Consider the following 14,906-nt stretch of genomic DNA (forward strand, 5'->3'; position numbering starts at 1 on the left):
GGGTGGGCAGAGGAGAGGGAGAAACCGTTAGTTTGTAATGGTGTCTAAGTCGTTCTTGATAAGAGCACCTGCTAAATTACTAAAATGTCAACAAAGTAAAATGATGCAGGTAGAATTAGATTTGAATGACAAAACCTGGAAGACACCAGTAAGAACGGGGGACTAACCTGGCCAAAGCCCAGGGGCTGCTGCTGGAACGCAGTCATCTTCTGTTGCTGCCGGGGATGGAGAGGTGTGGAGTGGTGGTTCAGTCGTCCGGGGGCGCAACGCCCTTTGGACTGGCACGAGATTTCAAAGACTGCAAGAGAAACCACAAAAGGGATCGGTAAAGACTAACAGATAAGTTAAGTATTTTAATATATATGACTGGGTAAACACCAATAAGGACCCACTGGAAACAAGAGCATGCTTTGCTAAAATAAAACACAGAGAGAGAAACTTCGGCAGACAGAAATACAATTGCTCCTCCTTGCTAGTGGTAATAAAGCCCATTAGTAAGAGTAGGGCCGGTAAACGGCAGGTCGCTGGTTCGTATACCCAAGCAAATTAAGCTCCAGTACATCCTGTTTCCTTTGCTCATCCTTGAGATGTTTCTGAAACTAGATTGGAGTCCACCTGTGGTAAATTCAATTGATTGGACATTAATTGGAAAGGCACACACCTGTTTATATAACGGACCCACAGTTGGCAGTGCATGTCAGAGCAAAAACCAAGCCATGAGGTCAAAGGAATTGTCCATAGAGCTCTGAGACAGGATTGTGTCGAGACACAGATCTGGGGAAAGGTACCAAAACATTTTGCAACATTGAAGGTCCCCAAGAACACAGTGGCCTCCATCATTCTTAAATGGAAGAAGCAGCACTCCATCAATCAGGGCTTTATGGTAGAGCGACCAGACGGAAGCCACTCCTCAGTAAAAAGGCACATGACAACCCACTTGGAGTTTGCCAAAAGGCACCTAAAAACTCAGACCAAGAGAAACATGATCATGTGGTCTGATGAAACCAAGATTGAACTCTTTGGCCTGAATGCCAAGTGTCATATCTGGAGAAAACCTTAGGACAACGACCCTAAGCACCCAGCAAAGGCAACACGAGTGGCCTACGGGACAAGTCTCAATGTCTTTGAGTTACCCAGCCTGAGCCCGGACTTGAACACGACCGAAGATCTCTGGAGACCTGAAAATTGCTGCGCAGCGACGCTCCCCATCAAACCTGAGAGGATCTGCAAAGAAGAAATGTGAGAAACTCCCCAAATAATATTCTTATTAAATACTTTTTTCTTTACATAGTTGAATGTGCTGACAACAAAATCACACAAAAATTATCAATGGAAATCAAATTGATCAACCCATGGAGGTCTGGATTTGGATTCACACTCATAATGAAAGTGGAAAATCACACTACAGGCTGATCCAACTTTGATGTAATGTCCTTAAAACAAGTCAAAATGAGGCTCAGTAGTGTGTGTGGCCTCCACGTGCCTGTATGACCTCCCTACAACCCTTGGGCATGCTCCTGATGAGGTGGCGGATGGTCTCCTGAGGGATCTCCTCTCAGACCTGGACAAAAGCATCCGCCAACTCCTGGACAGTCTGTGGTGCAACGTGGCGTTGGTGGATGGAGCGAGACATGATGTCCCAGATGTGCTCAATTGGATTCAGGTCTGGGGAACGGGCGGGCCAGTCCATAGCATCAATGCCTTCCTCTTGCAGGAACTGCTGACACACTCCAGCCACATGAGGTCTAGCATTGTCTTGCATTAGGAGGAACCCAGGGCCAACCGCACCAGCATATGGTCTCACAAGGGGTCTGAGGATCTCATCTTGGTACCTAATGGCAGTCAGGCTACCTCTGGCGAGCACATGGAGGGCCGTACGGCCCCCTAAAGAAATGCCACCCCACACCATGACTGACCCACCGCCAAACCAGTCATGCTGGAGAATGTTGCAGGCAGCAGAACGTTCTCCACGGCGTCTCCAGACTCTGTCATGTCTGTCACATGCTCAGTGTGAACCTGCTTTCATCTGTGAAGAGCACTGGGTGCCAGTGGCGAATTTGCCAATCTTGGTGTTCTCTGGCAAATGAAAAACGTCCTGCACGGTTTTGGGCTGTAAGCACAACCCCCACCTGTGGACGTCGGGCCCTCATACCACCCTCATGGAGTCTGTTTCTGACCGTTTGAGCAGACACATGCACAATTGTGGCCTGCTGGAGGTCATTTTGCAGGGCTCTGGCAGTGCTCCTCCTTGCACAAAGACTGAGGTCCTGCTGCTGGGTTGTTGCCCTCCTACGGCCTGCTCCACGTCTCCTGGTGTACTGGCCGGTCTCCTGGTAGCGCCTCCATGCTCTGGACACTACGCTGACAGACACAGCAAGCCTTCTTGCCACAGCTCGCATTGATGTGCCATCCTGGATGAGCTGCACTACCTGAGCCACTTGTGTGGGTTGTAGACTCAGTCTCATGCTACCACTAGAGTGAAAGCACCACCAGCATTCAAAAGTGACCTAAACATCAGCCAGGAAGCATGAGAAGGAACTGAGAAGTGGTCCCCACCTGCAGAACCACTCCTTTATTGGGGGTGTCTTGCTAATTGCCTAGAATTTCCACCTGTTGTCTATTCCATTTGCACAACAGCATGTGCAATTTATTCACAAAAGTGTGATTGACTTGGAGTTAAATTGCATTGTTTAAGTGTTCCCTTTATATTTTTGAGCAGTGTATATTTTCTGATTTAAAAAAAAATCACCTATATTTAGGACACTTCAAAACTTTGTTTCTTTGTTTTTTGACTGTTCTTTTTGGCATTTCTGTATGTGTTATTCAATGCGTTTCTGTGGGCTTTAGTAGTAAAGGCAAACAACTATATTTAAATCAAATAATGTTTTTATATTTATTTGATAACTAAAAAATCCATAGTATGCTGACAGTCCTTTGCTCTGTGTAAAGACAGGCCTGTGAGGGTCATGGAATTTTGGATGACTTATTGGTCATTCTCCTCTGCTCCTGACTGAATGTGCTGGTTGATGCTGCAGGGTGGTGCCTAGACAACCAAAGACTTGCTTACATAGATCAGAAAAGCGCAACAACCTTTCATCACACTATAATACATTTTTTTAAAGTCCACGTTACCGCAAAAAGTAATTTAACCTCACAAATCCCAGCAGTCCTCTCTTCAGTCAGCTGTTTCCTGCATTTCTACACATTTCTCCATGAAGCCGAGAGACATATGAGGTTTTAAAGCAAATTTTCTACAATTCCATGAATTTTGCCATGCGGTGTTCTTTCGCTCAAACAAAATAAATACGGCTAAAAATGGACTGTTTTCTGAATTTTCTAATCTCTTGACTACCTAGATTTAATTGAGGTGATTGTTAGTTCTCAAAGATTATACTAATATAAAATATATAAGTCCATCATCTTTGACTTACCCCCCCTTAAAAAAAGTACGCATTTTTGCACACCTACTCACTCAAGGGTTTTTCTTTATTTGACTATGTTCTATATTGTAGAATACTAGTGAAGACATCAAAACTATGAAATAGAACAATTGTTAAACAGTTTAAACAGTTCAAAATGTTATATATTAGATTCTTCAAAGTAGCCACCCTTTGCATTCTCTCAAATCAGCTTCACCTGGAATGCTTTCCCAACAGTCTTGAAGGAGTTCCCACATATGCTGAGCACTTGTTGGCTGCTTTTCCTTTACTCTATGGTCCAACTCATCCCAAACCATCTCAATTGGGTTGAGGGGGATTGTGGAGGTCAGGGCATGATGCAGCACTCCACCACTCTCCTTCTTGGTCAAATAGCCCTTACACAGCCTGGAGGTGTGTGTTGGGTCACTGTCCTGATGAAAAACAAATGATAGTGGGACGAAGCCAAAACCAGATGGGATGGTGCATCGCTGCAGAATGCTGTGGTAGCCATGCTGGTTAAGTGTGCCTTGAATTCTAAACAAATCCCCAACAGTGTCACCAGCAAAGCACCCCAAAACCATCACACCTCCTCCATGCTTCATGGTGGGACTCACACATGCAGAGATCATCCGTTCACCTACTCTGCATCTCACAAAGACACAGCGCTTGGAACCAAATTTATCAAATTTGGACACATCAGACCAAAGGACAGATTTCCACCGGTCTAATGTACATTAAATCGTGTTTCTTGGCCGAAGCAAGTCTCTTCTTCTTATTGGTTTCCTTTAGCAGTGGTTTCTTTGCAGCAATTCGACCATGAAGGCCTCCTCTGAACAGGTGATGTTGAGATGTTTCTGTTACTTGAACTCTGTGGAGCATTTATTTGGGCTACAATTTCTGAGGCTGGTAATTCTAATGGACTTATCCCCTGCAGCAGAGGTAACTCTGGGTCTTCCTTTCCTGTGGCGGAGAGAGCCAGTTTCATCATGAGCCAGTTTCATCATAGTGCTTGATGTCTTTTGCAACTGCACTTTAAGAAGTTCTTGAAATTTTCCAGATTGACTGACCTTTGTCATAAAGTGATGGACTGTTGTTTCTCTTTACATATTTGAGCTGTTCTTTCCATAATACGGACATGGTATTTTACCAAATAGGGCTATCTTCCGTATACCACCTTGTCACAACACAATAATTGGCTCAAACGCATTGAGGAAAGAAATTCCATAAATTAAATTTGAACAGTTCAGAGATCAGTTCTAACCAGGCCTTTGCATTACACAAAACTGAAACAAAAGATTACTGTATAGGCCTATTCTTACTGTTAATACTGAAACAATTTTGACGTGAAATTCTGCAAATAGAAACTGACCCATTCTGTCTGTATGCTGGTCTATGTTGTTGTTGTTCTGCACCACCCTCATAGGGGGCACCACCATGGTTCTCACTGGGAGCTTGCTGGGCTCGTTCTCGGGGTCCATGCCACGTGTCATCATACCCAGGGACTGATGGTTGTGGTTGCCTAGGTAGCGGCTCTCCAGGTAGGGGCTGTGGCTCTGGCTGGAGTCCGAGGCGGGGGAACCGTCTACCGTCTCGCAGCCGCTCCCATGACCATCATCCTCAGACATGCTGAAAACAGACAAACACAATCAGTAACAGAATAACTAACATAACAACTAAATGCACAGGCGTGCTACTGATGATCAAGACTTTGACCCCTCAGGCAAGTTATCAAAAGTTGTGCAGTTTGGCAGTACCTGTTGGGCCTCTTGCAGGGGGACGGGCTGGACTGCACCGAGGCAGAGGAGCTGGTGCTGAGGGTGCTGTCTGGGCTGCTGAGAGAGCACACCCTCTCCATGTTCAGAGAGCCCTTACAAGCCTCGCAGTCAGAGCCGCCTTTGCACCTGCAGGAAGAATCCTCCTCCCCATCCGTGTCACTGCTGATACTGATTAAGCTGAGGGTGGGGCTGGGTAGGTCATCGATGACCACAGACTCTCGCTGCTGGTGGGACATATCTATCCGCTCGTCCTCCACTGCCTTACAGCAGCTCACTTCTTCACTTCTTTCCTGCTGAACCTCCACAGGCCTCTCCCGATGGGACGAATCGCCTCCTCCTGTGTTACTAACACGGTCGGACATCTTTGGAGATCGGCACATTGAGATTTGGATGTCCCTGTTGTTGTGTGAGTAGTTCATGCTCCTAATAGGTAGTAGAGTAAAAGTTGTTTATCCGTCCATTGACTATTGTTTATGTAAGAACAATATGACTATGATTAAGTAGTACACTCACTTAAAGGGAAAATCCACTCAAAACTATACATTTATATTTTTTTTATAGTCCCAAAACAGTAAAGTTAAAGATAGACTTTCAAGAAGCAAAGTGTCACCAGTCACATTATCGTGATGATGCAAAATCAATCATTTATCAAGCCAGAAACAATGAACTCGGGTCAATTCAACAGCATTGATTTGCCATGGACACTATCTAACTGGAATATAGAGGAGAAGCGTTGGGCGGAAGAAGGAAATCTCACCTGTTCTGACTGGTCCGGTTCCTCTTGTTGGCGTGCGGCTGTGGCCACACCACGTGTGCAATACCAATGTTGATTGGTTGTGGACCGGATATGGTCATTTGGTTGGTTAGAATAGGCTGCATCATGTTGGTGTAATGATTGCTGTGTTGCCGTACTTTCCTTTAAAAAGGCAAAATAACAACATTATATACGTTTTATCTCCACAGTACAAAGAAATAGGAAAGTGACGTAAGTGTTAAAAAGGTAATTTCTTCAATGGTGAACTCACCCCCAGTCACTGAGCCTCTGTGGGCCAGCCACATTATCAGAAGCCATAGAGGAGGTAGGAGGAGCCACTTGCTGCCAGGCTGGTACCAGGATTTGCTGGCCTCTACTTGGCCACGGTTGCTGCAAAGAACCAAGACAGGAATCATTAGCACGCCATAAACCTTTAAGATGCGGTAAGGGAAGCGTCAAACTCCTGAACCGCCTCACTTGAAAGTGTTACCTCCGACTAGCATGAGTCAAGGACCTCAACTAAGTACAGTGTGGCATCTGACCCCTGTATACAAATATCTCCAATGTGAGCCAGTCTCACCTGTGCCATAACTCCAGGTCGCATCTGCAAAGGCTGTATGGGAGGGGCTTGGTTCACCATTGGTATCGTGCTCTCCATCCGAACTGCATATCCTGACTGGTTTGGGTTACCTACAAAAGCAACAAGCATAGCCTAGTATTGGATTTGAACTTTGATCGACAAGGCCACTGTAAATCCAGCATTAATATTGTTTCTCTCATGAAATGACTCGACTGTGTGCTAATTTGAGGCGCTCCATACCTTGCATGGTTGGGGGGCAAAGGATGAGGGCTGGCTGAAAGGAGTCGTTACACCCAAACTGACCATTTCCAGTCTGCAGCATCCCAGGATGCATCACAGAGGGAGCAGACTGCGTCAAAGCCTGCATGGGGGGGGGGGGTAAGTTTAATCAACCTGTCTTTCATTATTTACTTCAGACACTGAAGTGAGAGAGACAGCAGTACCATTATAGGTAAATATTAATAGCAATTAATAGCAATTCAATAGCACCAATAATCCTGTAGGTGGCAATATTGGTTGAATAAGAAGTCTATTTACCCCAACCATAAATGTAACAGATTTCCAGTTTACATCCATTCAGGCCATACATTAAGCTTCTTGTAATTGTGATGAATAGATTACCTGGGAGTGAACCGATCCCATTTTATTGAAGGCCATTGGCAGTCCAGCTGAGTTGTTTGAGGGTCTGTGGAACGGTGCTTTGTTGCGGTTGAGTGTATCATAAGTGTTGGGACGTGATTGACAGGCATCCATGATGTGGAAACACGATTGAACACTGGAGAAAAGGGAGGAGAACGGGTGAGATGGACGATCGGGCAGAGCGCATTCATGGAACATTGCAGCCTACTTCTGACCAGTGTCCATCTGTAATCAGTTTGTAGTTAATTTCTTGGTAGAGCATGGAAGAGCTTTTGTTGGGTTTGTTATGTTATTGTTTAGCCCTAGGTTAGACTTACTGATTGCTGTGGGGGAAGTCTAGAAGGTGCTGCATGGTGACAAAGGGATGGTTGAGGGCATCTGAGGGAGCGAGCCTCTTCTCAGCATCAATCAGTAACATGGTCTTCAGCAGGCCCACAAACTCCATCCGGTCTGCCTTCTCTGCCAGCGAGTCACTGCCATCCATATTCAGCACCAGATTCACCTGGCAGCAAAACAAAACCAACATCTTTAGCTACTATGTATCAAAATACACAGGTATTCACTTGTCACACTACTGTATCATATGGTCGTTTTCACACATCATAATTTACTTGTACGCAAATTCGTACTTTGAATGATGTGATTATCTGACACATTTAAGCAAAGTTTTGTACTCACATGTGCTATGTCATCCAGACTGCTAAAAATGTACTTCCTGGCCTCTTTGGATTTCATCCCCGTCTCGGTCTCATGCTCCTCTGTCGTCTGCAGAAACAGAAAATGTGAGGAGTCTTCAATTGTGAACATGCATTCTCTAGAATTCTACCTAGTGTACTCAGAACTGGGTCTGTTGATGGTTTATGACAGGGGTCGGCAACAGGCGTTTCGGTTTTTAGTCCGGGAGTGATTTAATTTTTACACAAAAACCTGAAAAATAAAATCACCAGTTCAGCAAATTTTTTTACAAATAATAATAATAATCATGATTCAGGAAATCTGTTCCAAGTATTCCCACAAATAAAATAGATATGTGATCGTGTTTCAATGTAATCAAATACAATAGATTTTTGGCTTAGTTGTGGCCCGTTTGCAGTACTCAAAATTATTACAATTATGTTCCGGCCACCCTACCATCTGCTATGACAAATCATCCCACGGCTTAATCAATGGCTGGCGAAGTTGCTGGATATTGGCGGGAACTGATGGTCCTTCTGTAGCTCAGTTGGTAGAGCATGGCGCTTGTAACGCCAGGGTAGTGGGTTCGATTCCCGGGACCACCCATACGTAGAATGTATGCACACATGACTAAGTCGCTTTGGATAAAAGCGTCTGCTAAATGGCATATATTATATTAACTGGAACACGCTGTCGTACACGCTCAATGGATGGCATGTCGTGAGTAACGCAGGCCATGGAAGAACGGACATTTTCAGCTTCCAGGAATTGTGTACAGATCATTACGACACGGGGCCGTGCATTTTAATGCTGAAACATGAGGTGATGGCGGCGGATGAATGGCATGACGATGGGCCTCAGGATCTTGTCACGGTATCTCTGCATTCAAATACCATAAGTGTACCCCATGGTGGCGGTGGGGTTAACATTGACATCAGCAAACACTCGCCCACACCATGCCATACATGGTCTGCGATTGTGAGGCCAGTTGGATGTACTGCCAAATTCTCTAAAACGACATTGGAGGCAGCTTATGGTAGAGAAATGAACATTCAATCTTCTAGCAACAGCTCTAATGGACATTCCTGCAGTCAGCATGCCAATTGCATGCTCCCTCAAAACTTTGTGGCATTGTGTTGTGTGACAAAACTGCACATTTTATAGTGGCCTTTATTGTCCCCAGCACAAGGTGCACCAGTGTAATGATCATGCTGCTTAATCAGCTTCTTGATATGCCACACCTGTCAGGTGGATGGATTATCTTTTCAAAAGGAGAAATGCTCACTAACAGGGATGTAAACAAATTTGTGCACAACATTTGAGAGAAGTAAGCTTTGTGCGTGTAAGGAACATTTCTGGGACCTTTTATTTCAGCTGAGGAAACATGGGACTAACATTTCACATGTTGATGTTTATACATTTTTGTTCAGTGTAGTTGCCTAGCCCTGGTCTAGGATGCCCATGTTCAGGAATCAGAGAGTGTCAATGTTACCTTCAGTCTCCATGAAGCATAAGGCGAGTCGGACTCTTTGCAGAAGAAGCGGGATGTCTTGGTCCCCGCGTTTAGCAGTTGCTCCCCCGGCAACACTTGTGTCTGAGATATGTAGCGAATCTGTGTAGGAGAAAGACAGAGGATGACAATATGATTGCAGCGTTGACATCATATTCCTGCTTGTTGAACCTACTAATATACAGAGCCTTCAGAAAGTAGTCATACCCCTTGACTTATTCCACATGTTGTGTTACAGCCTGATTATATTGATTTTCTCACCCATCTATACACAAATATAACGACAAAGTGAACACATTTTTATTTTAGCTAATTTATTGAAAATGAAACTAAATGAAAATGTAATCTCATTTATACAAATATTCACACCACTTTGCTATGAACTTCCAAAATGAGCTCAGGTGCATCCAATTTCCTTTGAAACGGGCAAGAAGGACCTTGGTCGGGGAGGTGTCCAGAGAACCCAATGACAGAAGTACAGAGTATCTTGGCTGAGATGAAAGCTCTACTACACTATACCAATCTGGGTTTTATGAGAGATATCATAATGTAAAAGATCCTGTGGTCTGATGAGAAACTTTACCCTCCATGTCTGGAGAAAACCAGGCAAAGCTCATCACACGTTTAATGCCATCCTTACCATGAAGCATGGTGGCAGCTTTCAGTGAGGGACTGAGAGTCTGGTAAGGATAGAGGGAACAACGAATGGAGTCAAATCCTTGAGAACCAGTATCAAAAAGTGCAAATAACCTTGGAAATTGTAAATCTTCACCCCAGTCTAACAGGACAATGACCTCAAACATACAGCCAAAGCCATGTTGGAAATTGCTTCAGAACAAGAATGTGAAAATCCTTGAGTGGCCAAGCTAAAGACCAGACTGGAATCCAAGTGAAAACCTATGGTAAGACTTGAAGATGGCTGTTCACCACCGCTACCAATCTAACTTAACAAAGCTAGAGAAAATCTACAAGGAAGAATGGGAGAAAATCCCCCAAATCCAGATGTGTAAAGCTGACACAGACATACCGAAGTCGACTGAAAGCTGTAATCGCGGCCAAAGATGCTTCTACAAAATATTGACTCACGGGTGCAAATACATAAATAAATTAGATATTTCTCTAATAAATTTGACAACACTTCTAAAAACAAGTTTTCACTTTGTCATTATGGGGCATTGTGTGTAGAAGGATGAATTAAAAAAAAAAAAAAAATTTGAATTTAGGCTGTATGTGGAATAAGGGGTACGAATACTTTCTGAATACATCTACAAAGGAATCACCAACATTAAGGATAATGGACAAACATGTCAACTTAAATTACTAACACCAGATGTAAAGTATATAGAAAAGATAATGGACCTATATTTTCAAATAAGATCATCTTTGAGAACTAACAATCACCAAAATAAAAGCTAGACAGAATCAAAAATTCCCCCCAAAAATGTGTATTGTATTTTTGTCATTGAATAGGGCCCCCATTGATTTTGTTATGTTTCAGTCAGTCAGATAGCATAAGCCATGGCAAGATGTGTGGAACGGCAGGAAATTTACATTTGTTACTGCAGTCAACAGGAGGGCCTCCAAAAATGGTGGTCGGCGACCGCACCATTGGCCACGCCCCAGCCACGCCAACCACCCAAAACCCCATTTTGATCTTGAAAAAACCCTGATGGCACTACACAGATATTCATCAAAACAAACTACACGATAGTATTTTAATGCAGGACGTAAATAGAGCTGACCACTGCACTGCTATCGATGGCATGCAATGACTGGACCGCCTAGTGTGGTCATGGAGTTGTGAGGTTTGTGAGAGAGGTGTCGAGGAGAACTTCCCATTAGCAGCATTCCGTCACCCCCACGTCGGGGGCCTGACACAGGCACACGGCTATCCCAGCCCTACCAAACATACCCGCAGGACAAAGATACTTAAGCCAAACAGGCTGTTTCGGTCTCTACTAATCCAAGCTAATCAAAAAGGTTACATGTAGGTCTTCCAAACGGAGTAAATAGACACGTCATACACTTGTAAAATATAATTCCAGTAGGAATATCGGTTACTCTTCTATTATAGTACTGCTGCTAATCCCTTGCTACTTTGCCAGGCCAATATGCTGAGAGCCACTTGACATGCCCAGGACAGATGTAATGTGCTCCAAAATTGCCATGGAAACCTTTCCAATCCCACAAAGTGGAGGTAGGGTGACCTAGATAAATGCACAAAAAAAAAAAAAAAATCACCTTACAAAAAGACATGTTGCTCATCTGGTAACATGGCAAAAACAATAATGAAGAGATCTACTTCTTTACTATTCAAACAACGTCGTTGCTGCCCATGAGCTCATTACTAAAATTGTTTTTAAAAACAGCAATAGACCGGACTTAGATTTTGACACTTGCTCTCCTGTGGGAGCAGTGACACTGACAGTATGACAAATACAAGTTAGCATCTGTCCCTGACAGTAAAGCCAGTAAGGCCTATTTCTCAGAAAGGGTACGTCATATCTACCCTCTTCCAGCCAAAACACTGTGCCTTAGAGCTGCTAAAACTACAAGACCAGGCATGTGTTAGGACAGGAGGCAGGGGTTTTTCCTCACTCTGCAAAGCTGCCGCTGTATCTCTCAATACAGCCAGGAGACCGGCGAGATTAACTGGCTCTGTTTAAGGCTTGATGATTTGGATGTTATAGAGATTCAAATTGGGTTGCCACAACGCTGCACAAACACAGTGAGAGCAATGAAGTGAGAACCTGCTGATGGTGCAGGCTTGGGGTCGAGGTGTGTGTGGTGTGTCTAGCATTAGGCTTATAAATACATTTTGCTGTGTGGCATGGAACTGGACCCAGCGCTGGCGCGGTGCAGCAGTCAGGGGGGCTCATGGTCAGCAAAGCACTACTGCCTGGTCGTGGTCCAAATCACCACTAGACCCAAGAATGACAGCCCTACACCAGCACACCACAGAGCATTCCCATGGTCTCCCCTTTAAGCTGGGGAACTCAGTCACAATCACTTAGTTACTGGCCTAAGGGAAATAATCAAAGATGACACAGCCAATTTCCTGTTCCATTAATGTCCGGATGAGACATTTTGTATTCGTATGCTTCACTGCTTAGAGAGCACCAACAAAATAAGACAGGGTTTCAATAAGAAAACAAACGAAAAGTGGAGGCTTTAACCATCACATTTAGATTAAAAATGCACCAGCACACAGGCATCAGGGGCTGTTACACTGCTCCACTGGTCTGTGTGTGGCCAGTCTTCACTGAGATGTCAGTTCTGTCAGTATCGCTCTCTTCCCTTGACAGTCTGCTAGCTTTGGAGATGTCAGGCAGGTGCTTTGATTTACCTGGTCATACTCCAGTGCTCCTGGGTAGAGGGGCCAGCCTAGAAAGAGCTCAGCGATGACACAGCCCAGGGACCACATGTCGATGGCCTCACAGAATGGGAGACCCAGGATGATCTCTGGAGCCCTGTATATAGGGAATACAAAACAGGAACGAGTTTAGTGGGGAGCACTTTCAACAACCATTGTTACACACATACACAACAGGCATTGGATTTGTTATACTCATGGGAGGGCAGGGAACTCAAGATGAGATCTTAACTAACATGATTTATTGTGGGAACTCATGTATGAAGACCATGAGGTCACACAAACACATTAGGTACTGTATATTGAACTCGTGTTAGTTCTTCACAAATACTGAGACAGAGCACACAAAACAAATGCTTAATCAAGCCGAGAGTGACGCTCGTGGACTTTGACGGCCATCAAGCAATTTTGTGGGCATTGCCGCAAGGTTCCACTTCCATAAAAAATGAAGGATAATCAATCAGTTACCATTTTAAAACCAAGGCGGAGCACAGCGGCTGCGATGACAGATGCAACACCCAAATGCGACCATTATAGTGTGACACACAAGGTAACCTGTGACATCATCACTCGGTTTTGATATCCTGCTGGCAGGAAACGTCTGTCGATGGATAAATGCTGAAACAAATTCAGCGAGAGAAGGTGTGACCAAAAAAAAACAGGCTCTTAGTTCTACGGAAAGGGCGGATACCTAGTCAGTTGTTCAACTGAATGCATTCAACTGAAATGTGTCTTCCACATTTAACCCAACCCCTCAGAGAAGTGCATGCAAAATGGGAGGTTATATCCAGTAGCGGTGGAGGGGTAAAATAACTGGAGAAGTTGTTTGCTCTACAACAGGTTAGTTCTTATGCCTTGCCACCATGATACAGTGCATTCTGAAAGTATTTAGACCGTAACTTTTTCCACATTGTTACGTTACAGCTTTATTCTAAAATGGATTAAAACATGTCAATCTACACACAATACCCCATAATGACAAAGCCAAAACAGTTTTTTAGAAATCGTTGCCAATGTATAAAAAATGAAAAACAAATACCTTATTTATATAAGAATTCAGACCCTTTGCTATGAGACTCTAAATTCAGTTCAGGTGCATGACGTTTCCATTGATCATCCTTGAGATGTTTCTACAACTTGATTGGAGTCCACCTGTGGTAGATTCAATTGATTGGACATGATTTGGAAAGGGACCAAACTGTCTATAAAAAGGTCCCACAATTGACAGTGCATGTCAGAGCATGATGAACTGATGAAACCAAGATTGAACCCTTTGGCCTGAATACCAAGCATCATGTCTGAAGGAAAACTGGCACCGTTCATCACCTGGCCAATACCATCCCTAAGGTGAAGCATTGTGGTGGTAGCATCATGCTGTGGGGATGTTTTTCAGCTTCAGGGACTGGGAGACTAGTCAGGGTCAAGGCAAAGATTAACGGAGCAAAGTACAGAGAGATCCTTGATGAAAAAAAAAACAACCCTAAGCACACAGTCAAAACACAGGAGTGGCTTCAGTACAAGTCTCTGAATGTCCTTGAGTTACCCAGCCAGAGCCCTTGAAAGGATCTGCAGAGTATAATGGAAACTACCCAAATACAGGTGTGTCAAGCTTGTAGCGTCATATCCAAGAAAACTCGAGGCTATAAAATCGCTGCCAAAGGTGCTTCAACATTGGACTGAGTAAAGGGTCTGAATACTTATGCAAATGTGATTTCAATTTCTAATTTTTATACATTTGCAATAATTTCTCAATTATGGGTTAGTGTGTGTAGATTGATGAGGGGGCAAAACATGATTGAATCCATTTTATAAGGCTGTAACGTAACATCTTGAAAATGTTAAGGTGTCTGAATACTGTCCGAATGCACTGTGTGTATAGGCCTAAAGCAGAGACAATAACCTTTGTTTCATCACAAAACCAGGGAGCAATACATCAGGTGACGGTCCACAAAGCATTTTTACATGTATCGAACAGTTACATGACCTACAGCAGGATCAAGCAAGTTAATGTTTCCGACATTTTCAGACTCTAAATCAACGGTTGTTTAGTAACCACGGAGAGTTACTACAAGTCTAAAAGAAAACAGGAGATGCCTCCTATTCCAGCACCATTTCAACATCAACTAACTTATGCTTAGTCTAATATAGTGACAACTAAAAAGACACCAAAAACTATTAAGT

The 14,906-nt window shown here is 43.8% G+C and overlaps 1 protein-coding gene across 1 annotated transcript in view; it reads right to left on the reverse strand.

The window, feature by feature from the left end:
* LOC124003522 (homeodomain-interacting protein kinase 3-like) overlaps positions 1–14,906 on the reverse strand; it is a 40,400-nt gene that overhangs the window by 4,274 nt on the left and 21,220 nt on the right. Inside the window, exons 2-13 of the mRNA XM_046311843.1 lie at positions 12,699–12,822; positions 9,335–9,454; positions 7,846–7,932; positions 7,485–7,669; positions 7,150–7,303; positions 6,769–6,889; positions 6,529–6,638; positions 6,220–6,338; positions 5,952–6,110; positions 5,174–5,617; positions 4,789–5,045; positions 168–298 (exon numbers count right to left, since the gene is read on the reverse strand). Of these exons, the coding sequence (XP_046167799.1) occupies positions 168–298; positions 4,789–5,045; positions 5,174–5,617; positions 5,952–6,110; positions 6,220–6,338; positions 6,529–6,638; positions 6,769–6,889; positions 7,150–7,303; positions 7,485–7,669; positions 7,846–7,932; positions 9,335–9,454; positions 12,699–12,822 (2,011 nt within the window). The remainder of the gene's footprint in view (positions 1–167; positions 299–4,788; positions 5,046–5,173; positions 5,618–5,951; positions 6,111–6,219; positions 6,339–6,528; positions 6,639–6,768; positions 6,890–7,149; positions 7,304–7,484; positions 7,670–7,845; positions 7,933–9,334; positions 9,455–12,698; positions 12,823–14,906) is intronic.

The sequence above is a fragment of the Oncorhynchus gorbuscha genome, linkage group LG02, assembly GCF_021184085.1.
Source record: "Oncorhynchus gorbuscha isolate QuinsamMale2020 ecotype Even-year linkage group LG02, OgorEven_v1.0, whole genome shotgun sequence".
In the NCBI taxonomy this organism is placed as follows: domain Eukaryota; kingdom Metazoa; phylum Chordata; class Actinopteri; order Salmoniformes; family Salmonidae; genus Oncorhynchus; species Oncorhynchus gorbuscha.